At 37.3% G+C, this 26963-nt stretch overlaps 1 protein-coding gene across 1 annotated transcript in view; it reads right to left on the reverse strand.

Annotated features, from left to right (window-relative positions):
* Positions 1-4240: 4240 nt before the first annotated feature.
* XRCC5 (X-ray repair cross complementing 5) overlaps positions 4241-26963 on the reverse strand; it is a 49593-nt gene continuing 26870 nt past the window's right edge. Inside the window, exons 15-21 of the mRNA XM_030952408.1 lie at positions 22943-23033; positions 21440-21509; positions 14058-14167; positions 13483-13579; positions 11377-11444; positions 6601-6672; positions 4241-5795 (exon numbers count right to left, since the gene is read on the reverse strand). Coding sequence (XP_030808268.1) covers positions 5781-5795; positions 6601-6672; positions 11377-11444; positions 13483-13579; positions 14058-14167; positions 21440-21509; positions 22943-23033 — 523 coding nt within the window. The 3' untranslated portion in view covers positions 4241-5780. The remainder of the gene's footprint in view (positions 5796-6600; positions 6673-11376; positions 11445-13482; positions 13580-14057; positions 14168-21439; positions 21510-22942; positions 23034-26963) is intronic.

Below are 26963 nucleotides of genomic sequence, written 5' to 3' on the forward strand. Positions count from 1 at the left end.
AAGATCAGATGTTAGTTAAAGGTGGGATTCAGATGATATACAAATTTGTACAGCACCCAGCACAGTTCTGTGAAAGGTGGATTACTATCACTTGTGCTATGCTCTTCTTGGAGAGCATTTAGCCTTCTAAACCTTGGTGTTAATCTGAAATGTAGAGATCCTACAGGTGGCAACTACTGAAAGTTCCCAAGGAGTAATAAGGAGGAATCTACATCACAATCACTAGACAAAGATCATATACTTTCTCAATTCACCTTTGCTGAGCCATTTTTCATGCTTTGCAGGCAGAGAAATGACACCTTCTCAACATTCAGAACAACTGTGGACTAGGAGATCAAATTCACACAGGACTCGAACAGCATTAAGCCATCACAAGAAAATGCCCTTGGCAGGCTCTCACCCATTCAAATCAGGGCCTTCAATGCTGGCCTGCTTGGGACCAAAGAAAAAAAATTCTCTCCACCCCACTCCCTCATTTTTCAGTAAGTAAAGGGTCCCTAAGCATTCTGATACAGCTCCTGTAACTCTTGTGAAAAGTCAGCATAGGGGCCATTTGTTCACCCTGCAGATGTACTCACTCCATGGGGAGAGAACATTTGCCATTTGATTACTTGCATTAGCAGGCTGGAGAAGGCATTCTCATACATCCCAGTCATATAAAACTCCAGCAATCAGGTACTAACAGCTATTTTACCTTTCTTTTCCTAGCATTATATCTGATCCACATGCTTCAGGCAAAAATATCTGCACTACAGTTGGTCTCCTCAGGGGCTTGTGATCCCCTTATGCATTGTCTCAGACAGCAGACAGAAAACGTTTCTAGTTATACCCTACATTGGAGGTATTTCTGTTTTCTGATAATATCTTGAAAGCTGCAAGATTCACTCCCTTCTGGAGGAAAAGAAAATGACAGTTATTATAGCCTATTATTGTACGTTAAAATAGGAAGAAAGGATGACACAGAGTTGGAACTCAGTGAGACCATGAAGAAAAACAATCCTTTGGTTTGATATATTTAAAGCAACAGTGAATATATTTCCATGGTCAACCTACTAATTTCATTATAGAGTCTCCAGACTTTCACAGCAATCCATACAGCTGACTTGGTGCATAGGAAGGGGCCCTAAGAATTAATACACCAGTAAATATATATGTGACAAAATCTGAGTAGTTTATAGCGCTGCAGAATAATTCATTCTTTGGTAACAGCAAAAAGTACTGTAAGTATTTCAGGTTCCTGCCTAAAGAGGCGCTTTTGATGGTCAACTGTTGAGACTTGTACTAGGGAGGCATTGGGAGGAACAGAATTAATTTTACTATGTCTTAGTCATGCTGCCTTCACAAAGTTTATTGGGAAGAAGCAGATTAATTTCTATCCAGCTTATGTGCAGAGTCAGATGAGCAAAGAGTCTATTTTAAGGCACTCATCTCACAGGTGCACTAAAGCTATGCCTGGTTTGTAAAAAACAAATTGAGAGGTTTTCTAGTTCCTGTTTAGTTCTTTTATTTTCATAAAAGCAAGCACTATTCCAGAACAGTTCCAGAATAGAACAGAAGAGGGAAGGTAGAGTGGGACATGATCTTTCCACTTACCAAAACTTGCTGCATGGAAAAATATGATCAAACTTTAAGCTAAGCTTTGTTCAAATGTTTTTCAAGTAATTTTCTTGTAAAGAGTATGCCAATTTTTTATGCAGAGTTCAATGTGGGTTTTGTTCCTTTGGGAAAAGTAAGAGAGGCTAAAAATCACAGCCTTGCCTTTTTCAATATAGCTATTTCAGACCTTCATATCAGAATATGATAGTATTACAAAAGAAAACTTCCCCTATTCTAGTTTCCTTTATTTTCTTTAATATGTGGTAATCTATTCTTCTAAAATTTTCAGGTTCAGTAATCACAAGAAAAGAGTCCAAGCTGGGACAGAACTTCTAGAGCTGCCCTCAAAACAGTGCAGAGAAATGCTATACACAAACTCCACCCCCAGAAAGGCAAGTCATTTCTTGCAGAAGTCAGTGCTGCCTTACTTTAGCAGCACCTTTAAGTGGTGGGGGTTTCTGAAAGAACTGTTTTTTCTATGTGCTAGTTCTTCAAAGAATTTAGAAACAAAAGCCTGGGCGGGCCTCCCATCCCCTGCTAGTACTGGGAACATTTTGAGTTTTTAAAAAAATCTTCGCAACCCACATCTCAAAAGAGACACAAGAAAACAGGTTTCCTACATCTGACATTCACAAGTGCTCCCAGCACTGAGCTCCATTACTGTAATGGTACCAAGAGAAGAATGAAGATGGAAGGGGAAAGGAAGCAAAGATGAAAATTTAGTGGAAATGAGTTTTCCACTGTCACAAACCAACAGCTAAATTTAAGTGCTTATTTCACACTCACAGTGGTGAGGCTGAACAAATCCAAACCCACCCTTACAAGCACAGCAGCAACATCTACCAGAATATTTGCCAGCTTAGCAACATGCAAGTCAAAACTCTTCTTTCCAGATTATCCCCAACCCTACTGAGATCACAAGGGAATTCCTCCCTTGCCTTTTATCATGTGCAAATGCAGAATATAAAAATGGCCTGTGTCTTTAGAATTCACAACTGAGATAACTGATTTTCCTTCCTAATTTTTTAATTCCAAAGATCCTGCTGCAACATCAAACACACAATTCTGTCAAAACCTAAATACCAGGAAAGTCAGCAAGACGTAAATTCACTCTGGCAACTAAGAGACCACAGTGCAGCATAACAGGTCTCCTCACATTAAAAGTGTTTTGATGGCATGTGTAACACTTCTGTGCCACATTCCAAGGACAGAGATGAAGCCTTGCTTTCAGAATTCTCCAAACATGTTGACATCATACTGTTGACCTGACATTCATTTCAACCTGATTAATATCACACAAATCACAAGTCTTCAACTATGTAACATTCTAGAAGTTATTTTTTATTACTGTGGCTTATTGACAACTGTCCAAGAGGACAAATTTGGTTTCTGAGTACAAAAGGAATGAGGCCAAACTTGAGAACTGCGTAACAGGTAGCAGACCCCCCTACCCAGTGACAGAGCAAAATGTTTTGTGCAGAATTGATACAGCCTAGACACTTACAGATTCACAGTATATTGCAACCAGAAGAGTCTTACTCTTCCTCTATGACTCCCAACCCTAGTATTTTTTCCTTTTCTGTGGAGTACTCTCAGTTCCATGATATGGTCCCAGCTCCCTCACATATTACTTACCCTTCCTGGTATAATGCCTTTGGATATTCTCCACCTCCCAAGGTCCACACTGCAAAATATTTTTTTTTAGTCCACACCCCTCTTTTAATTAAGGAAGTCTTCACAGTCTTGTTTTCTGTAGACACTCTGATAATTTCCCTGCCTATAAAGTACATTACAAGGGATGTCCTGCTGCTTCCAGGAAAACAAATGCACTTTACGTTTCCTTTAAAGTTGCTTTTGAAATGAACAACTAACTGCTCTAGTGCTTCTGAGGACTGGTCAGTGTGGCAATTGAAAATAAGAATTCTCAGTGTAAACAGTGAGTCAGCCTACTAAACAGTAAGTCAGACTTTGTAACTGAAAATGTGAACTTAAACTAAATGCAAGATCTCTTTCAGTCATTGAATGAGAACCTGAAAGCTGGTCCTTTGCCACAGAACAAATGTAAAATCAGGCTGCTGATGTGACAGACCTCACCAAGATCAGAAGCTTCTGAAAACTGAACTCAGAAGCCTGGGCAGAATGAAAGATGCTTTTCTTGCCTTCCAAGAATTCACTTTTATTTGAGCCATAAATTCTCATTCCTCTTCTCAGTAATAGCAACTCCATCACCACACTGAGCCTACCTGGACATATTGGGCTGTACAGGTAGCAAGAAGATCTATGCAGCAGTTCTCCATGAACTAAATGTATATTCCTTGACAGAAGCAATCCACTCTAGAAATGTGGTCAACTAAATCAAAAGAAACAAAGTAACTCCATGCTCTGGTCACCAGGCTCTATATTCTGGGTGGTCTTGACCCAAGATTTTCTCATCATCTCTGCAATATAGTAAAAACTACTTTAGTGGGGTGTTGCTAAGTTTAGAGTTCATAAAGAATAGAATAAGTATACTCTGCTTCTGTGGATGGATTTTGATATTCAATGTTTGCATTGTAGGCCCAGAAAAGGGGCTTTTGATAGTTATCTTTAGGCACTGCGTAAGTAGTCACCTGATTATAGCAAACATGGCTCTGAAGACAAAACCTGACCTTTAAAATATTTTTATTAAACAAAAAAAATAAAGTGTATAAGAAACCCCCAGCCAGCATACTCCATATATTGGCCTTTAAATCACTGATTAAATAATCCTTATTTACAGTTGAGAAAAATATCTTCTGGTGATACAAAAGCTATAAAGGTCTGCAAAAATCACTTGCTCCCTGCCATCTGCATTTGAGAAATGCTTTCAACTCAGTCAGGATAGGATGTAAGACAACAGAGAGCAGGCTGCTGTGTAAGGAAGTAGGAGCAAAAAACAATTGCTATTTCCCACACAGGAGCTGTTGGCCAATATAAAGCACAAATATTCCACAACATTTTGCAACTAAAGATCATGATTTTTCCTTTTTTTGTGATCTTAATACCATTTTGCACAGTACATTTATACATTTATAATAATGATGCACCAGCTTTTAAAGGAATGAATCCGGTTCTAAGAGACAATCATGTGTGAAGGTGTCATTACTGTCTCTTCAGCTCTGTAATCAGACTTCAATGTCTCTATCTAAGCAGCATTTGACTCCTTTGGATTGCTCTGTGTAGACATTACTCCATCCTGGTTACCAGTGTTAACTATTATCACTTCTCTATCCCAGCTGTCAGTGTACAGCTTTGAGGGACTCTCCTGCTCTGGGTGAGCAGTTCCCAGCAGTGTATGGAATGGACACAGAACTGATTCATTCTCCTTTCAGGACCAGGAGCATCTACAGCAACTGTACTAGTTAAAAGTCTAAAAAAATCAAAAATCCCAGCACATGGAACAGGAAAATGTGTCACAGAAAGGGACAGAGACCTTGGGCTGCTGCTGAGCTGACAGGATAGAGAACCTGTAATGCAGAGAAGACCATAATTACTGATCTGGGGTCAGTGTGGCAAATCAGCACACCTGGCTCTGCTGTGTGCTTTAGATTCTGTTGTGTATTTCAAACTATTAACTTGTGAGTCCCTGACCTAGAATTTTTTCCCACAAGCCTCTGTGGTGGTTTTCAGGGTGCTTTGTTGGGTTTTTTTGCTCTATCTTGTTTTTTGTTTATTTGAGTTGGTTGGTTGGTTTTTTTAAAGCATGAAAATAAGAGACTTTTTCCTTTCTGTAACAATAAACCTATAGGGTTACCTCCACTAAATATTCAGTATTACCTAGTAACCTTGCTGTGACATTTCTGTCTTCCTTCCCAGGCAATGCAACAGGAATTTCAGGCACCAGAGCAGATTCTCATTAAATCTGGTAGTGTTCAGCTAAAAGCAATACAAAGGACAAGCTAACTTCAGTTCTAAAGAAAAGGAAAAAAAAAGATGCCTTAAAGGTATCATTACTGTCCAAATACTTTAGACAATTTCAATCTTCTGTTCTAGTTTTGAAAGTCAGATGCCATTTATACCAGCTGGAAACGTTTCTGGGATTTCTGTTCTCATTTGACAAAATAAAGATGGATGTACTGTCTTCTCATTAGCATCTTTTTTTGGGCCCCATCTCACAGAGCCATCTCTTCCAAAACTTTGCTTCTACAGTCATCATGTATCACTGGTCACATCATGTCCAGCTGCAAACAGAAGAAACAGATTTGAAAGAAGCAGCACTGAAGTAATTCTTACATGTGTTTAGTGCTGAGAAAACCAAGCAAATTTGGAAAGCCTTATCATGTAACATAAATAGATTGCACAGAATTCAGTACTAATCTTCTATAAAGTCCAAAAACAAACTGAAAAATCTCATCTTCACATAATCATCTGTGCAATTTATAGATTTTTAAAAGTACAGTCCAAATGTAGAAATCTGTCTGTTATCGAAGCTTCTTTAAAACCATCTACACCATCAGCTTAAGCCTTGGAGACAGATTTGTCATGAGACAGCCTGTAAAAGATGGCTAAAATATTTATTAAAAAAACTGGTATCCTTGAATTTCAGCAAGCCTATATAGAGAAGTTTAATTCAAAAGATCAAAACATCTTTTTAAAAATGCTTGAGTTTTCAACCCACATAAATAGCAGTTCAAGATCTACAAACCTTTTAAAAAGCTATTATAGTAAATCACACAAATCCACTGTTAAATGAGTGGCTCACAGGCTCTTTTGAAGCATACTAGAGGACACATTTCACCCCTGTAAACACCTGTGTTACTACAGCACACAATATTTGCCATCATGAAATTACACACCTGCCTAAGTCTTACAATAGCAAGTAAGTAATTTCATGTAATTTCATGTGGCTCTTCTGATTCAATTCCTTAGGTGTTTTCTAAGCCATGCACTCTAATATCTACTGCTTTAAGAAGCATTTGGCTCTCTCATTGCACCTTTCACTTACAGCTTAATTCTGAAGCCACACCACATCTTTATGGTACTCACCAGATCATCAACATCACCACCTTCATCTGTAGGAGGCAGAGTTTCATTTTTCTGTTCCTTTGGAGCCAAGAACTACAGAAAAAAAAAAAAAGAATTTATGTGATACTGACAAAACTGAGAGCCTTTAATGTTAAATTAACAGAATGTCTCCTCTGTATATCAAAACAAAGCCATCTGAAATTAAAAATCAGGAAGGAAGTGTTTTCTGGTTTCCACACCCAAAACCATATTAAGCTACAAAAACCTTTGTAAGACTTGCTTTTAAAGGATTTTATGGTGAAGTGTGTCAAAAACCAGACATAAGGATATGGTTCTTGAGACAACACATGTAGAGGGCTGTAGAGAACCCTGTGATAAGGATACTGCAAATATTATTCCCAAGACTCAGAGGGAGATAAGAAAGATGCATAGAAGAGAAATTATTTGAAGTCTACTAAGTCCACAGAAGCAACCTCAGGCACAAGAAGTTTTTGAGACATCAGTGGCTGCAGCCTGGGACTATACACTTTTTCTCTATCCATCCTTTTTTATCCACTGTCAGATGGGATTCTGGATTAGATGGAAATTTTATCCATTTCAGTTTGACCAGGCTTATGTTCTTCAAAAATATTGTGTGTAGCTACAAAATGCTCAGGGATAACAAAATTCCCCCAAATGATATGAGTACATACATGAGGGTGACCAATGGCTTCTTTGAGACATTTCCTACACTCAGCATTCTAGTTCTGTGTTGAATTTTTAAGCTCCCCCATTTAATTCAATTAACATTTACCAAATGAACAAAGATATAAATAAAAAAAAAACCCTCTAACATGCAAGATGGTTAGAATGCCAGTCTTAAAAATGGAAAATCATTATGTAAAATTACATTGCTGTAGCTGCTGATACAACTCACCATATGCCCTTCACTTAAAGCATGACATTCATAAACAGAAGAGAAAGGTAAGTTGCTCAGACACTATAAAAACTGAAATCAAACATACAGACAATATCTGGAGTACAACCACCTCCAAATTATTTCACAGATTTCCTCTTAGCCTAAAAAAACCCAAAACACTAAAATGGTAGGGAAAAATGGCAATACTTAACGTTTACTTAAAAAAGCATCCAGTTGTCTACAAATCCTAGTTACTACCTTTTTATCAACATCCTTAATATAAAATATTTTTTTAATCATTATTAAAATGCACCAGAACAAGTATGCAGAGCTAGAAACAGCCCTGCCCCGCAAGAAAACATAGGCATGAAGCTGTTGAGGAAAAGCCACATTCCCAGACTTGGAGTCCTGTCATCCTTAAGGTCAGAAACAACTTCAGTATAACTCCAGATGATGAAAGAGAACAGCTAACTAGAAAATAGCCACATTAAACAGGCTATAAAAACCTGCTTAGATAAGTCTTGTGCCCCTAAAAGGGAGCTGCTGTTCAGCTGGGGACTTCAGCTGTATCAGCCAGAGAGGTTGTGTAAGAGGCCATGGGATCCCTATTAACATCATCAATTTCTGAGACCATACATTTCTAGGCTGAAAGGCTTAAACATTATTTTAATAAATAAAATATTCTGATCCTTCTCTAGAACTCCAATGACAGCTTTAGGCATGGGGTAAAACTGATTTTCCTGTTGCATCCTCTAGGATGAAAAGCAAATACATCATGTTTGAGTAACACCAACAACAGAGGACAGGCAACCTCTGCCTCATTGTCCCGGTGACCAAAGGTTAGACCTTTCCTACATCCTAAGCAGCAACATCCAAGACAAACATAGAAATCTCACTCCACAGACAACATTCATGTTCTAATATGCTGAGTTTAACTTATCATAGAGATTCTGTAGCTGAAAAAAAAAAAGGCAGGGAATGTGACAGAAGAAATTAGAATTTCAGGATACTGTTCGTCTGTTTATCTTTTTTGTTGGAAGAGTTCTTAATCTAGTAGTAATATAAAGCACATACTATGAAACTAAAAGCTAATGACATTTGTCAGCTCTGAAAGGCTTTTTGTGCCAGATCAAATTTCCTTTTTTCACATTTAATTAAGAGTCAATTGGTATTTCTGGAAGTAGCACATTTTTCAAAATTTTTACAATCAGCTTTCTCGTGCTAAATTATGCAAAGGAAGCTAAAAGCTAGAGAAATGTACAATGAAGATTTGCAGTAAATTGAAACCTGAAGTTTCCATCAAATACTGAACATCCAAAGTTGGGTTTTTTTCTGAAAACCTGTTTTACATTTATGCAAAAGCAAATTACATATAATAGCTGTGCTGAAATCCATTATCTTCCCCAAAGCAACCAGAAAAAGCACTTGACATTCCTGGTCTTTTAACCTACCATCCTCATGCTCTACAGAGTATCTCCACTATTACAGGGGAAAAAAAAATTCTCAGTAATAGGAAAATATGCATGCATAACCTACCTCAAGCAAAAGGAAAAAGGAAAGTTTGACCTGTCTAATAAGCAGCCTGGTAAGTCTTCCTCTTTCCTGCAGACAACAACCCTATAAAACCTGTAATCTTATAGACAAAACAGTCTTGAAACTACTAGCAGCTAGTAAACAGCACGTATGAGAAAAGGCTTTTTTGTCACAAAGGACAACACTGACAGACAACCCTATGACCCTACAGGCTTGCACATAACATCTACAGAGGTGAAGAAAACTTGCATCTTACTCTCTTGGGAGATATTTGAAAAAATCCAATATAACCCTTAAGTGAAGGGTATCGCCTTCAGTACAAAAAATAAATGAACCACTTTTGCAATCTGTAGACCTAGGAAAATGCTGGCTTTGTATCACACAGGAAAATTGTGGCAGGGTTTAATTGGACCAAAGAGGACTAGATTTTATACCAGCCCCACAATACCAAGATAAAATATTCTATCCCTGCAGATCTTACTCCAAGAATTACCGTCTTGCAGTTTCTTAATGAAAAAGTCATATGAGCCCTTAACAGCCAATGGGAATTAGGGTTCTGGGTTTGGATTTGGACAGTATGTGGGGAGATGGTTATCTAGTGAATATCTGGAATTGCCAACTGCTTAGTTAGCAAAGAGATGCAATCCAATTACTCTGGTAGTTAAGGTAACTGCCATCTTAGAGAACTCTGCCGCAAAACTGATTTCATGCAGTATCTCATATTCCTCCAATTTAATGAGAAGATATGGCTATTGTATGACCTTCAAACAATCACAAAATGACCTTCAGTCACAAAATAGTTTCTTGTATTGCAATATAAGGTGATTGCAGCATGATGGTAAACAGAAATGTAAATTTGCAGTCAGCCTATAAATGCCTTTTCCAGCTTAGCCTGGCAGCTGTGAATCCAGTCCTTGATACTCTATCATTTGTGCTGCATTCCTATGCAGGCACAGTATTTTTTAGCCACCACAAGCTCACAGGGAAGACAATGGTATGTTGCAAGGTCTTCGTGGTTAGTAGAGATTTCCATAAGGAACAGCGGCTATTTCACACAGCATTAGCACATTTTTTGAGCATCAGTGGTAGTTTCAGACTAGAAATTACAGTTCTCAAGAACAATAGTGTCTTAGGAAGTTTCCAAGTAAATTCATAGCACTTGAAGTAGATAAAAAAGACTGATACTCTTTAAAACCACCACTGGGGAAAAAGTTGCTCTAATATATTTATGTGTAATGATAAATAGCCAGTAGGTCCTTCATGTCTAGAAAATCATCATACACTGTCTTTTGCATCCTGCACATGTGCTCAGCTTTCTGGACTCCTAGTTTGTTAGCTTTTCATTTTCATGACATTTCTACGCCTTCTTCACCTTGAGGTAAATTGTTACAGATGAAAAAAGCAGTTTCTAAAATACAACCTTTTTCTACTCATTAACTAAATCACAGAGTACCTACTTCTACCCACTTCTGCCTATTGCTTACGGAAGGCCTGGAAGCTGCAAAAATAAATGTGGCATCTTTTCTAAAAGCTACTTCTCTGCAAAATGGTGATTTTAGACACAGTTTCACCTTCGGGGGGGGTCTGTGATACAAGGACCTTTCTCCTAAACTAGCAGCCTGATACAAAAACATCTATCTTGTGCTCTCCACACAAATATCATTTTTGACAGCAGCTCTGAATTCTGCTTCCTTCCAAAGAGGAGGCACCATTCTGCCTGTTACAATTCAGTCCTTTGTAACTGGGACATCCTTCATTCATCACTGTAGTTACTAAAATGCTATGTATCAGTAGAAATGATATCTGTAAATAGTCCAAAACTCCCATTTCCAAAAGGATCTAATATGGTCACCAATAATACCCCCAGAATTATGTATGATGTCCACCCATCCACAAAAGCTGTATAAAGTGAAAACATAGGTATCACTGCATGTATGGTGAAAATTAGCCTCAACAACTTGAATTGCTGGAGTTCACAAAACCTTTTTTAAAAGTATCATAGTTTTGAACTCATGCTACCAGTGAGAACATATTTCTTTCTGTGAAGTTCAAATAGTCATCTTACATACGTAAATAGCACTCTGCTGTTCCACTACACTGAGCTGCTGAAGTTCCTACTCTTTGTAGAGGATATTTTCATATCATTTCAATACATGCTACTTTTTAAAGACCAATTACAGTAAAACTTGTACATGCTAAGGTAATTTTGCTCTGAAATGCAGAAGTTTCAATTGTGTGGCAAATGAACATTCTTTTTTCTTCATATGGATCTTATTGCATTCAGCTGAAGATTTATCCACGTGAAAAAGTCTTCAGTTCCACAGCAAGGGCTCTATACAAACAGATGCTTATTAAAAAAATGATACCTTCTCAGCCTCTTCACCTGTCACCAAACTTCCTTCTGCTTCATCTTTAGTGATCAAAGAAATCCGTTCTGAAAAAAAAGCCAACATAAAAATACCATTAGAAGGCTTCCCAAAAATTCACCTAATGTTAGAAGTGAAAAAAATGTTCCACATTCCAACTTCTGGATGTGTCATCATCACCAGCAAAAAAGAGAGTATCACTCAAAGGAAAATGTGACTTGCATAAATGAGTCAACTATGATATAAAATATGATATAAAAATAAATTAATGAGCATATTCATAAGCTTGTGGAAGTATCCATTTAGGAAACTGCTAATATTGTGACAATCAAACTAATGAGACACTGAAATCATAGATCACAGATGAAATGCTGAAAATCTATTAGAAATTGCACTTTTAGTCATTCACAGCATGCTCTTAGGTCCTCAGAAAAAATTGACTCTTAACATTCAGACACTTGTGCTGTGATTACCTAGTCTGACTACCAAAGTGCTGGTCCTGCCCCACTTTGCTCCTTGGTTGTGCCAGCAGCACCACCCTGCGCAGTGATGTCCCACCCCGCAAAAAAAAAACCTTCAAAAAAATCTCCATTTATTTTGACCCCAATATTTTTTCCAGTCTAGTTCATCACTTGACCATACAAATGCTTGTGCCTAAATAAGCAGCTGTGGGTTTGAGAGCAAAGAATAGAAGATTCATAAAAATTTCAGCAGCAGTGTAAGTGTAGAATCACCTTCATGTGCCCACAGAACCACATGGTAGGGTTTCATGAACAAAGGAATTTGTCAAACAGATCTGCCTTTCTTCTGAGCTACTAACTCATTAAGTTACATCCACCTTCTTTTGCTCATGGCAGTCACTCATGACAAGACCCAATGCACATCACACTTGGTAGAAAAGAGGGGATGGGTCATGTGGCAAGAATGAGAGAAAACAGAACTTCTGCTCTTGTTAGTAGCAAGTAAAAAGCAATTTGAGCTGCCTAGTGAGAGCAGCCAGATTATGCATTAAGCATCAAGATTTCATTTCACCATGTCCTCAAAGGAAGATAAGCTATGCTGTATGAAAATATCATCTCTCTTTGTATTTGTTTGTTTGGTTGATTTTTTCCTCAAAAACATACTCCAGTTTGTCAAAAACTAACTAAACTTTATACTAACTTTATACTAACTAAAAATTATTCATGGCTTTGAAAGATCCAAGTTTGCTACTTTCAAAGTTTATTGGTTTCTTTTTCCAAATTTATACAGAGAAGGTCCCCTACAGCACTACTGAATATAATGTTCTTGTCAGTGTTGTCCTGTGCTGGCTTTTTCACATTGCTAAGCAAATTCCCATCCTGTAATTCAAAGCTGGACAAAGTAGACATTACAGCATGTCTGGAGTTCATCACTTTGAATGGTACTACACAAAATCACATCACTGCATTTTATAGCATGCACCCTTAAGAGATACAGCTGGGCATTTAACAGATTTCCTTAGCATTGGTTCCAATTAAAAACAAGACTATGATCTAAAAGATTTTTTTTTAGTCCGCTACATTTTCTATTTGTGAAAATGTTCCTTTATTTATCACTTGTGTAGTCTCTGAATGTCGTTTAGAATGGCACTGCCTTGTATCTCCCAGTTTAATCATAGGTAGGTGTCATACTACCACATATTCTGTCCTTCAGGTTACTTAAATACAAAATGATCAGTGACACATTTCAACGCTATCTATGACTTTTTGGAAGCTTAAACTGCAAGAATCTTTTTATAGCTCTACTGCATGAGTTTTTTCCATTTATTCTGAAATTCAGCTGAAATTGTTTCTTCTTCTCCTTACCCCATAACATTTAATTTGTCTCTTCTTCCACAATTAATTTACCATTTCAACAAGACTTGGCAATGCATTATGAATAATGCTGATATGAAACTATTAGTGCAGAAAAGGAAAGGAAGCTGCAACATGAATTTGTTTTTTTTTAATAGGCTGCAGGAATGAAGCATATCAAAATGCTGCAGTGGGGTTAGTTTAAGTGCCTCACTGCTAATGAAGTTTTCTTACTTAATGGATAAATGCAATACAGCTAGAAATTGCCTAGTTTTTTTTAATGCCATCCTACCTTGTACCATGATCTCCCAGAAATCAGATAAGGCTTTATCTTCCAACTTTGATTTCAGTGCCTGCAGAAAGTCATTAAAGCACTGCACCTTGGACAGCTGAAAAAAAATGTAACAGCAACTGTAAGCAAGAACTATTAAAGCAAGCTTAATTCTTCATGAAGTCATTTAACATGGTAAACACAAAAGTCTCTACAGAATTTGGGTTTTATTTCTATTAAAACTGTGAGTTCTAAGGAGTGGTGAGCCACAAAAAGCACCTCTCAGAAAACTAGAAAGACTTTCTTGTAACCAGCTTTGTTGAAGAAGAAAATTGTAGGACTGTACTTTTAACTAGCACAAGCATCAGATCATAGGCCTTTGGTTCTATGTTTAAACAAAAACAAACAAGAGCAAGTAATACCAGAGAGGCTAGTCCCCATCCCAGTAACAATAAAAGCCCCTATAAAATGCCACTCTATTTCTAAAATTTGAAACATATTTAAATTCTTTTTGCTGCAGCAATACATTATCAAGCAAATAGGCCCATCATGCCTCTAATTTGAAAGAGGTAAGAGTATTCACACATTAACATTACCTTCATGGCCTCCTCTCTAAAAGCTCTGATACAGTCAATCCCTTTCATGTAGTACTGGGAACCTTTATTTTCCAAGAACTGATCAATGCGGTTTATCAACTGCTGACTCACTGGAAGACAAGGAGAAATCAACTGATAAACAAACAAAAGAATGCACACTTTCAAGGAAAAAACCCAACTTTTCTTTTACATCTCTCTTTTTCTACTCCACAGGCATCTAAGTAGTTAATCATACCCACACTGCCTCAAGCTATGCAAGTTGATAATTGTTATAAAAGCTACTGACAATAATTTCAGCCTCTCTGGAAAAGCCAGATATACTAGGAAGAACCTCAAGCATGTCCAAGGCATACTTTTCTCTGAAAGCCACGAAAAAAAGCAGTGGCCTAACTTGTTTGATAAAAATCTGGAACCCTAAAGCTTAGGGAGGATAATGTTCTACAACATAAGCATATCCCCTAAACATCCTTTGCAATTGATACATATTTCAATAAAAGCATTAAATCTATGAGAAAGGTGTAATAATGTCAAACCAACAGGTGTGGGGTGACTGCAGTTAAAAGACCTTGCTGTTATTGACATCAGAGTATGTCTTGTCTCTTGTACAGGTAGTTTGATAATTTTTCATCAGAGCAAAGAGGTTTATGATTATAGAGATTATAAATTGTGCATGCTGACAGTAAGAAGCAGAGGTAAACAGTGAGACCTGTACCAACAAGAAGGGGAACACCAGTTTTACCCTTACTGTTGAGCTCCTAAATGTAGGTAGCTGTAAACCCCTGCAAATAGACAAGAGAAAATGTCACCCAAGAGCTCTGCAAATCCCAACTAATTTCTGCTAGATTTTAGCAATTTACTTTCTCTTCATGTTTACTTACAGTTAAGGAACTGTCCAATTCTACCCTCTGGCAAACACCTCAGCCAGAGAAATAACAAGTGTGAGGAAGATACAACAGTGATCTATAAATTCAGAAGCATTGTGAAAAGAATGAATAAGGAGTGGATAGTGACCTGCCTCTCTCAAAACAAGAGCCAAGACTTTGGTTAAGAACAAACAATAAAACAGGATCTTTTGAAACGCACATCAGCAGTTAAATCAGCCTTTGGTAAAGGGGTTAAGTTTTAACAATTGAAAAAATGAACAAATTCTCAGAATTCTTAAAAGAGGATGTCTATCAAGGGAGATTAGCAGTGCTGTTGCCATTGAGGAAGAAGATTCAGGAAAGTTTTCTGACTAAAGCAGAAAGCTTTCCAGCATCTGCTGGTCCTGTTCTTGTACTGTTAATGACCAGTCAGTGGATTAGCAGAACCTTTCCCCTGATTTATAGCCCTTCCCAGCTCCAGATGTTTTATAGACATCACTTCAAGAATCTCAGTTATGGAAGCATCAACAAAGAAAATCACCTGCCAGAGTGGTGGAAGAAACAAGAAGTTAGCACACTAAGAAGGAGACATTGGTTAAGTACCGTGTTCCTCTCTGCTCTTGCGAGTATGCACAGCACCAGCTGTTATATAATTTTCTATAAAATGCCTAATTGAACTGAATCTGAAGGACAATATCTCTGCATAGTGTGAAACAAGGCATGTTTGATATTCTCTCACTAGGTTTTGACAGTTTCTAGAAAAGGAGGCAGATAATGGTTCTGCCCAACAGCAGCTACAGCACAAGAAAGTGTGCTAAAGTGCCTGCTGTGCCAGAGGTAATCAGCTCACTCTCTATTTATTTCACCAGTAGCTGACAAACTAAATTGAAGTCTAACTACTTAAGCTTCCCAAGTTAAGTCAGTCCATTTTTTTCATGGTTAATGATTTTCTCATTAAATGTTCTAATTTCTTATGAATTGCACTAATAAAAGCAAGTCCTGCTGGTGTTTTCAGTGGTGGTGGTGTTTTTTTTTTAAACACTGTCTTCTCATTGATGTGTTAAATTAAAACCCCAGGCACTATAAGGGTGCAATAAAAGTCTTTACTGTCAGAAAGATTCCAGCATACTGTTTGAAATTATCAGACACTCTACTACTTCTTTTGCATTTATTTTTTTTTAAATCCCTTTCCATTTGATTGCCCTGGCAGCCATCAGAAGAAAAGACTTTCTTGCTACTGACTATGAGATGCCTCCTTTTGAAATCTGTTGTAAGGAACCAAAGGAAAGCTGCAATCTTTTACCAGGCACTGAGAGTCCATAATATAGGCAGCAAACAGATTACATGGCAACAGTACTTAAAGTCACATTCCTCTAACAACCTGAAGTATCTTGGCTAAAAACTTGATTCTGTCCACTGGGTTTCCCTTAAATGATAAGCCAGTGATGGGTGAATCTAAAATAGACAAAAATTCCTATGTTCTGATTAGACTACCAAATTACTTCAGGGGGGTAAAAGTAATACTAAAGACAGAAGATAACGATTATAGCAGGAAATTCTTGAAATGGTTGCTGTTCCTTTAGACTTCTAATCTGAGGACTTCGTTGATTTCCTGCTGCCTTTTCATTAGTCTGAATCTTTGGGTCTGGATGCAGCAAAAAATAGATGTCCCTGTTTTTGGAGCAAAGCATGTTCTGCATAAAGATGTATTTTTAACTAAGCTGTGATAAGCATTAACTCTGATGTGTCCCAGTCAAATCTCAGGCATTGAGGTTTTGAGGAGTAGGACCTTGAGTTACAAACTGACAGCCCATTCAGCCACTTCTGTGTAATTTTACCTTTTTTCTTCTCTCCCAGCTTCCCTCACTCCACACACATTTAAGGAAGTGAACAAACAACAGACTTCTACATTTCGCATTAACTGGAATTTCCAGCACTCCTAATAACCACCACATTCTGCAGAACACCCCAAGAAACTTTAATCTCTTCTTCCCTCTTTCTACTGTACCTGACTGGTTAGATAACAAATATAGTTATTAAGGGTTAGAGAACTGCAGGGGAAAAAAAAATCCCAGAGTAGAAGATCTTTTAGTTCTAGCAGAATTTAATCCCTTCCCCTCTGGCATTCAGATACATTTGCTACTCCAAAATACATTCACTAGTGCTGTCATTTTTTGTGAAATATGCCATGAACAATTATATTCACTTGTTATCTCTGAACAGCTACAGTACAGAAGTGCAGTTATATTTTCATGTTTGTTCAGTTCAGCTCTTGGTTTTGATTACTATACCAATCAGATTACACAATAATAATAGCCAAAATTGTCTATTATTACAGTCTAAGCTTGATTCCTTGGGGATTCCCCCTCCAAAAAATAAATCAAGTTAAAAAAAATTTCTTCTTTTAGACAAAAGACTCCTGTTGTTAATCTTCTGATTTATGTGCTGCTGGTGGTAATGATTTGTATTCATGGACAGTGCTTAAACTGACAAATCAGTTAAATCACCTGATAATTCATTTTAAAAATACTCTGTAACATCTTTCTAGAACTGAAAAGAAGAAAGAAATTCTGAACTGAAAACTGTACTAATTTTTAAGGACCTCCTTCATCTTTAGGCCAAGAAATAAGAATTTTAAGACCAAGAGCTGTTGGCTGTTGAACTAATCCAGTACCCTACGAGGGGCTGTTCAGTTTTGAAAAGGTGTTTCTAAATGTCCTGTGAGTATGGGTCAGAATGATTGAGGCTGGATATCTGAAGGACATATGACCCAAATCCCTGCTAAAAACAGGGTTCACTGTGGAACAGGTGCCTCAGTGCTCCACAGACTTGAGTTCTGAGTGGCTCCAAAGATGGAGAGTCTCCAATTCTCATGGGTACCTTTTTCTGTGTGAGCCTCATCATTGTGATCTTTATTATTTTTTTCCCCACAACATCTAATTCATATTCTGTTTGTTGCAACTCAGAGCTTTGAATCTCACCCAATCACTATGCCCTTCAAAGACAAACCTGGCTTTATCTTCTCTGTGACGCAGATATACAGAAAACTTCAAAGTGATTCTATATACTCAAGTATTTGGTTTGCAAAAACCCTTCTAATGACTGAATCATTTTCATCAAACCACTCATTGCATTTGGCCTGCCTAGCAGTAGAGCATGAATAGTCTCTGAAATCTACAAAAACATTCAGTAAGATAAAAATGCAGACAAACTGCAAAAACATGCCAACAAAGAATTAAATGAAGTATTAGCTTTTTAAAAAACTATCTTAGCTCCAGAAAGGTAATTAACTATACTTATTTCTACAGAAAATCTTGCAATAAAATACCATCATTTTTCACATTCAGTTACTGATTCTTTCAGCTATGTTTTTCTAGAAATGCCTAGGAAAAAAATATTAACTAATTTACTATAAATATAAAAATGAGAGCTTAGTGCAATTTGTCTGTGGACGTGCAGATTTCTCTCCCAGCTGAAAATCAGTAAATAAGAAAAAAGCTTTTTCAACATCATGTTCTCAGACAGGAGTACTGTAAGATGCAATGAAATGTGGCCTATAAACTCACACAGAAAATTTACAAATCAAAGAAAATACTGTGCATGTGTCAATACCTTTTTCTACTCCCCTCATTCTATCTTATACAGAAGCCTATGAAAATACAACACAACACATCAGACATGATCTGCTCTCCAGAGATGCAGACATGGATGGAAACCTTCAAACAGGAGGATGAACTGGTAGTACATGGCTACTCCTTTGGCATTACAAAGATGGCAAGCACTGACTGCATTTTCTGAAGCCTTCTCTGAAGCCACAGCAACGAAGAAACTGATTGTACACACTTGGGGGCAACAATTAGATTCTACTCAGGTAAACTAATCTATTTTATGTGCAGTCATTGACAAAAACGTCAGAAGCTGTTATCAGGGGACATCTCTTTGTGATGACTCTACGCTTGTGACTTGCTCAAAATAAGACCTGCATAACATGACATCTCTCTGGCCATGAATGCAAATAAGAAAGGATGTCTAGAGGGGAACACAATTCTAGTTACATGAGCATCAGCATTAACCAGTAAGCTGAAACCATCAAACAAACCTCACTATGTAACCCCCAAGCAGCTCCCTACTAATAAAGGACACAGTTTTCAGGTAAAGCCAAAGTTGATTATTGTTTCAGGAACTGAGCTGCCAGTCCAGAAAACCTATCTCTAAGACGCTTACCCATCTGAAAATCTTTGATTTTCTGCAGATATTATTTAGGCATTAGTGGCAAAGATCTCACCCAGCATCAGACACAGACTAGCTTCCACTTAAGATTTCATCTGCTATGAAAGGTACAAACACTGATTAACACATCCCAGTGAGGGCACTGCAGGAAATATACTGGTACCTCTTTTCAGTGATAAATACACCATCAGGACTTCCTACAAGCTGTTTCAGAAGAACAAGAAAAATAATCACCTTGCCATCCTCTGGTACTGCTACCTTTATAATTTTGGTGTGGGTGTGCCATTAACCTGCAGCTGAATTAAAAAGCAACTGTAGTGTCACTATTTAAAGTACAACTCTTCCTACTGCTACAACTTCTCTATCTACTAAAAAACAACCCACCTCCAATCAAACAGTTGAAAGGTCTTTCTCCTCCCAACGAAAGGACTGCTGTTATTTTAAAAGGTGAATGTAAGCTCTATTCAGTTAGGAAGACTGTAGCAGATGTTTTTTTAATACAAGAAAGAAAAACAGAATGCAACTTAGCAGTTCTCCTGTCTGCATCCTGACACATAAAATGCTACCCTTTTTACAAATAAGTATTTGAATCCCACAGATTATCCTTTTCTGCAAAGAAATTTTATATTTCTTATGTTCCAGCAGAGGGAAAAAGAATTCATCATTAAATGACAAAATTATACCAAAAAACCCCTTAGAACCACTGAATAGTTTTAAGGCAGAATTTACTATTTACATAACCAAAGTGCAATATAGCAAGCCATTAAAAACATGCCTGCAATGTTCAATGTGTTAAGCCACCTAAAAGGCTCTGAAGCACAAAAAGGATTACCCAAAAGATAATATGCAAAGTATGTTTTTATTTATAGTGGCTTCTATCTCTCCTTTAAATGGGTGACTGCACTATATTCTGTTTAACTACACCTTATCATTACAGAGCAGATCACAAAGAATAAAAGAAAATTGCTCAAAATTTCAGAACCTTCCAACCATGTACTGCACTTATCTCCAGCACAGCTACCAAGAGGACATATTTAAGCACTCTTTCTAGTTAAACCACCTTCAAGGATAATCACTATAGTTATTTCTGCCTTAGAGCTTTTCTACATGAAATTTATCACCGTAACAAAGTAGTCAACTGTTCCATAATTTCTGTATTCTAATGTACTGTACAATGCTTTTTTAGTGCATATTAATATAGCTGAGATTTAAGAACACAACTCCTAATATTTTTTCAATAAATAACTTCTTCTGGGTCTAATGAAAAATACATGCAAAAAAGCTAGCTAGCTGGCTTACAGGCCTGGAAATTCTGGAGAGAAATAGTTATGCAGGCTTTAACAGGCCATATCACAACTCAATATACTGATAAACACACTCCTGAAACTACATCCAAAAGGACTAAAGGTCTTGTTGAAATACCCAGTACCTCACCTAAGCACCTCTGCAAATCTTTCTTTGAAAAATGGAATGTGACATTAATGGCTATTTGGCAGATCAGGTTTACCCTGCCACTACGTTCAAATCACCCTTTATGAGATACAGGACCCCGTCCATCTTGTGCATTCTTCTTAAGACACCTCTGGATTACATATATCTCTGCACAGCTACTCCAGGAGGGAAATACCATACAAACCAATGATAATTTCATGGCATTTTTAGACTTAGGCCATGCAAGACAGTGCTTGACCTGTGCCTTGTGTTCTTCTTCATCTCTGAGATGAGTCAGTGCACACAGAGCCTTCTCTCAACTTTCAGTTTACAAATACTACCTGCTTATTCCACTCTGAATTCACCTGTGCTTTCTTTCACTCACAAGCAGTAAGAAGTGACATTTGCAAGTGAAGATTTAAGTCCCAGGCATGAGAGTCTCTTTATTGTTCAGGCAACATAAGACAGGTTTCTCACACTGCGCAGACCCAACAGCTCTCCACTTCAGGGCAGAAAGACCCTGAGAATGAGAAGCTGAGGTTCATCCTGAATGAGGCAGTCAGGGAATACCAAGGGGTCTTCTGTTAGAAACACCTGAGGGGTTGCTCAGGCGCCTCAGTGAACCTGTCTAGTGCCTTCTTACCCAAACACAGCTACCTGAGACTTTTAATTGGGGAAGGCAAGTATTAACATGGGAATTACAAATGACACCTTCCTTGGCTGAGCGGCACTACAAGCCAATCTGTAAATTCCAGAGCAACTCACATTGCACTAGAAACTTAAGTTTAGACAAATGGACTGCATTTATTGAACTCTGAAAGTGCTACTAATATAATTAAGATAGACAAAAGTATTTACCATCTTTGAAGTCAGCATTTTTCTTCCTCACCAGAATTCGGAAATCTTCTGCTGGGTTAACACTGCCTACCTACAAAAAGTACAAAACCAATTCAATTGCCTTCCAATATCCATCTCTTTCTTCTTGTCAGACAACAAGAATCTTCACATTTCTTTTTATTTTAATGTGCAAACAGAAACTGTGTACTTCTCTGCATTCAGACTCAAAAATGCAAGTCTTATAAAGTGTGTTAATGCACAGTACTCCTGGCAAAGGTTGGCTATGACATGAGCAAGATGAATTCACTCTGCTGCAGTGTTACAAGCTGGCCACTTCTCTGCTGCTGAGAGGACAGAAGCACAACAATTCAGGTTATCTGCTAGTTCAGCTTTGAGATCTTCTGTAGCACAGCCCTCTCAGACCTTTCTAATCTCACCAGATGCTTATTGAGGAGTGTGAGCTCCCAGGCACATGGGTACAGAATCAGCGGTGTGCCACTCCAATAGGACCTCAAAATTAAAAGCTTGCACTTAAATCATCTAAGCTTTCCAGCAGAGTCTGACATCTCAAAGCCAACGCTCTAAATGGGCATGTAAATGCAGAAACCTTTCAAAGGAACTAAAACCAGGTCAAATATAAATAAACACTGAAAAACAGATGCATTAACTTGAGGGGAAAAAAACCCAACAATCATACATTGCTTAAAATTTCCTATCAGCAATCACAATTCTCCTATTTTTTTTAATGCTTTGCTGCCAAAATAATTCATGGACTTTGCAATAAGTTTGCCTGCTCTCACTGTATTTCTTTAAGATCTAGTAATGCCACTTTTCAAGAAATATCAGAAAATTATATTAGAAGTGCAGAACACTGAAATTTTTTTAGACTTCAAATATTTTTGTAGGTATCAATAATGCTTTTTTCAAAATTAACCTTAAAGAACAGCACATTTGAAAACAAGAGAAGTTAGCTCAATATTAATTATTTTTCTGTAATAGGAAAACATCAAATAAAGGAAGGTGCACAGTTATGATATAGGTTTCATCTAGCCACAAAATTATAAGTTAGATCTAGAAGCAAGATGAAACCAAATTTCTGATTTAGACCCCCAATTAATACAGAGAACAATGTCTAAAATCACAGCAATACTTTTGATTAATTACACAGAGGCAACTTCTATGTTGTAGAAGATATGAAAGACAGCAAGAACAAAATTCAACCAGCGAGCTCCAATTTTGTTTTCTTCAGATCCTCAGGCTTTCCTTTTAGAGTTCTAAACACCAGGAGAGAATTTTGTCCTAAAATATCCACGACTGATGGAAACTTGTGTTAACACATGCCTAAGGGCAGAGAAAGTTGTCTTCACAATCTCTAGCAGAGTCTCAAATGTACAAGTAGACAGTATTTCCAGTCATGTTTCAGCTATAAAGTCTCCTTTTATCAGGAATTCTGTGTATTCACTACAATAGACTTAGAGAATTAATCTTCCTCTTTGATAATCAGATTTGTAAAAATATGCTTACAGAGGTGATATTGCCTTCAGCAAGTTTCATAAGGCTAAAGCTCTCTTCCTCATCTTCAATTTTTGGTTTCTTAAGGCTGGGTTCATCTTCACTGCAAATGAGAAAGACAAAAATGAATATAAACACTTGAAGATGACTGTCCTGCCTACTAACTAGGGAGTCAATAAATTAATGAAATATACACTGAACTAAACTTCATTACATAACTGGTCCAAAATCAACACTTAACCATGCCTTATTTTTCCATTGGGCTGCACAAACCAGACAGTAGAAAGAGATCGAACTTCATCTTCACATACAGCAAAGGCATCACTTGTTGAAGGTATGAGATTATTACTGCTTATTTGAGGTGTAAATTTCCTTATACAGACCTTCTTCATCTTTCTAAATACAGAATATCTCCAAACATTTTATTTGGAATCTCTGTGTTGAGTTAGCCTTGACAATTTACAGTATATAACATGACATTTGGTATTTTCACTAGATTTTTTTTCTAAACATGAAATGTCAGCGAAAATGTACCATTTTAGTAGGACATTAATTTACTGTTCAATCACTACCTGCTAGAGCCTGTCTTGGAATTTACAGCTAATACAAACCTGTTTACACAATGGCTTTTGAGTCTAATGACCAGTATTCTCCATCAGCACATGAGAGCTCTGTAAACTTCCACCTTGTATTTATTAAAACCTGCTAGACAAACTCCAGTTAAGCAGATCAGAACTATCTTAGGACATTTTAAGCTACATCTCAAAATGCTTTCAAAAAACTATTTTTGTTTTTAAAAAGCTAACTGTGATTTTGGGCTACATTCTTGCTTTGTCCTTACAGGTAACATAGAGCAAGGTGTACATTCAAACTAGGAACTTAATTCTCATATGTAACATGCTACACTTTAGAGCATATCTCAGCAACAGAGGAAAATCCAGATAATCACAAAAGGGGAAGAAAATCAGATGCTGTCAGGCTACTGACACAGATGAATTGATTTCCATTTAAGAATGACTGAAAGCTACTCAGCAACGCAAAGGGCAGGATTTGTGTTCAAGGAATCCCAAAACAAAGTAACAAGTTTTTCTGAAAAATTCTACTCCTGTGAAAAGAAGAAACTCCTTGATGATGTAGGGACAAAGCCAGAGATCCTGGACTAGGAGCCACTTTTCATTCCACAAGATTAGAACTGACAGCAAAAACTGCATTGCACGTTACAGAAGCAATCAACTATTAGAAAGAACTTGTGGAATCTTCCTTTTTGCTTTCTGTAGCACACTCCTCCCCTACTTTACAATCATTGTCTATCTCACTTTGTTTCAGCAATCTTCTCTGCCCTTAATTTTGTCACTACCAAAATGAAATCCCATCTCCTCAGCAACTCCTGTCATTCAGCATAACCTTACTTATCACTCTGGGAGAAATGATGACTTGAGCTATACCTAAGGACAAGGATAGGATACCTTTGCTTCATTCTCAACACTGCTGACTTTCTGGCTAACCTTGAACAAGTTGCTTGATTGTTTTGAACATCCAGTGTGTCTCTCTGTAAAAAGAGAAACTGATACTTATCAACACCAGAGAGTTTAGAAGCTCCACTGGAACCAAAAAACCTTGTATATTAACATGGTCTGATGAAAGGTGTAAAGAACAACAAAAATTCTCCTCTAGAATATTTTCCTCCAAAAGTATATGGCAATCAATTTTCTTCTTTTTCTTCCTGCATTATTTTTACTGATTCAAAATGCTTTGAGATTGGAGGAAGGAGAAAATAAATGATGATGCTGCATTTAACAGCCTAGGACCAAATCTACAGTTGTCATTAATCAGTGCAGCACAGCAGAAACTAATGAATCCATAGCCATTTATACCAGCCAAGGATCTGACATTTAGAATATGCACTGATTAGCAGTATTTTTAAACTGCAAAACGTGCAACTACTATTTGAGAAAAATTAATAAAATACAAGATTAATTTAAAACACCCACTTCTACATTAATATAGAAGCCTTTCACATCCTACAAAGCTGGATGAGATAACAGCCTCTCCACAGCCAACCTAAGAAGGAAAAAGTAAAATGTTTTCTATATAACTGGAATTTTTTTTAATCTACACAGATCTTAAGCAAAAGTGATACAAATGAATACTGAAATTTCTATTAAGATATCATGCCTACAATTATGCTGCTTTAGTCCCATTAGATCTTAAAAATTAACAAAGAAGAATCTGATCAATATGATGACAGGAGATACAAATCAGTTTTAGAAAACAAAAATAATGGTTAAGACATCTTTTAAACAACTTTTTTCAAATACTTAAGTGCAACCTACATCTTAGTATTAATAAGTTGAATCTCATAGAGCCATATCCTTTAGAATCACAGAATGGTTTGGGTTGGAAGGAACCTTAAAGATCACCCACTTCCTACACCCTGCCATGGGCAGGGACACCTCCCACCAAACCAGGCTGCCCAAAGCTCCACTCAGCCTGGCCTTCAACACTGCCAGGAAGGGGCACCCACAACCTCTCTGGGCAACCTGTGCAAGTGCTTCTGTTATTTAATATTTCCCTTAATCATTGTTGCAAAGATGCACTTTTCTTTATCCAGTGAATAAATTCTATCATCTCAGCTCTTCCACAAACACAGAACAAAAACATACAGTTAAGACTGCTGTTGTAGCAATAATAAAATACTACCAGTCCCATTCATTACTACAGCAATACCATTTTTCTGCAATTTAAAAAAATCTTAACTATCATTCATTCTTCTTTGCATAGTTGAGTCTGTATTCTTTCACTTCCTTTACAGCTTTTTAAGGAAAAAAAAATTTTAATGCCCAACATGAATTTCTATCTAAATTACTTTTATCACCCCTCTAAAGGAAACCAGTTTTTAAAGAAAATAGATTTCCTTCTTGCTTGTCAGATGGTTTTGGGAAGATGGATTTTAAAGCAACTAACAGTAATGGGTCACTGCTTTTTGTTTAAATTCTCTCTCTAGCTTGTTTGAGCCCAGTTTTTTGCCTTTAATGGCTCTACCACTTTTTAAGACATACATATAAATGTACATATGTACATAAACCCAGAGAAACTGGGGCATGGAGTAAGGAAAAGAGAATTGAATCAGTATGAATTTACAGACACACCAAGGCAACAGGAATACACTGAAATCAGTAACAACAACAAAATAGCCAGGTGCTTCCCAGTCTGTAGAGAGGAATGTGGTCATTAGTCTCAAGCAGCAAAGTGAGGAGTCCTGTGTCATGTCTTCCCAAAGAGAAGATGCTGAGGAGGCTCTACCCACCCCAGAGGAAAGCAAGAGCTAAGCAAGAGCTCAAAACACCTCAAAGATGCCATTCCTAGTGCTGAAAGGACTGAACCAAAAATGACAAAATAAAGAGAGGAGCTAACTGAGAACACTCCAACATCTCAGGGACCACTAGTTACATTATAGATTTCAAGAAATTAATTTCTCAGAAGCAGATTTTGTTTATGCAAATTGATTTGTCTGGGATGACAGTAAAACTGCAGTATCAATTTAGCATTTATTCTTCCTATCTGCAGCACAAATAAACTAAACACAGTATACTCAATAACAACAAAAATACTCTGTCTTAAAACTGTTCAAACAATAGCTGTTCCAGGAAGAGTCTATAACAGCTTGATTTTTTTGGAGAAAACCACATTAATTGCACAGCAGATAATAATGAAACTGCTTTTCTTTTGATATTCCAAATGAAAGCTAGACAATTACCTAAATCAAGCATGCTGAGAAGGAAGGCTCAACTTCATGGCTAATTTAAAGAGCCATGGCATTTATTCTGAGCTAAATTAGACCCCCTGTTAGTGTTATTTGAACTCTTTTATAACCACCTCTAGGACAAACTGTCTGACCAGGAGACAAAAAGCAATGCAACAGGTTGCCCAGAAAGGATGCACAAACTCTGAAGGTTTTCAAGGCCAGACTGTATGAATCCCTCCTTAGATCTCACAGGTGGTTTTGAGCAACAGGTTGACCAAGAAGCCTCCT

Source organism: Camarhynchus parvulus, chromosome 7 (genome assembly GCF_901933205.1).
Source record: "Camarhynchus parvulus chromosome 7, STF_HiC, whole genome shotgun sequence".
Lineage (NCBI taxonomy): Eukaryota > Metazoa > Chordata > Aves > Passeriformes > Thraupidae > Camarhynchus > Camarhynchus parvulus.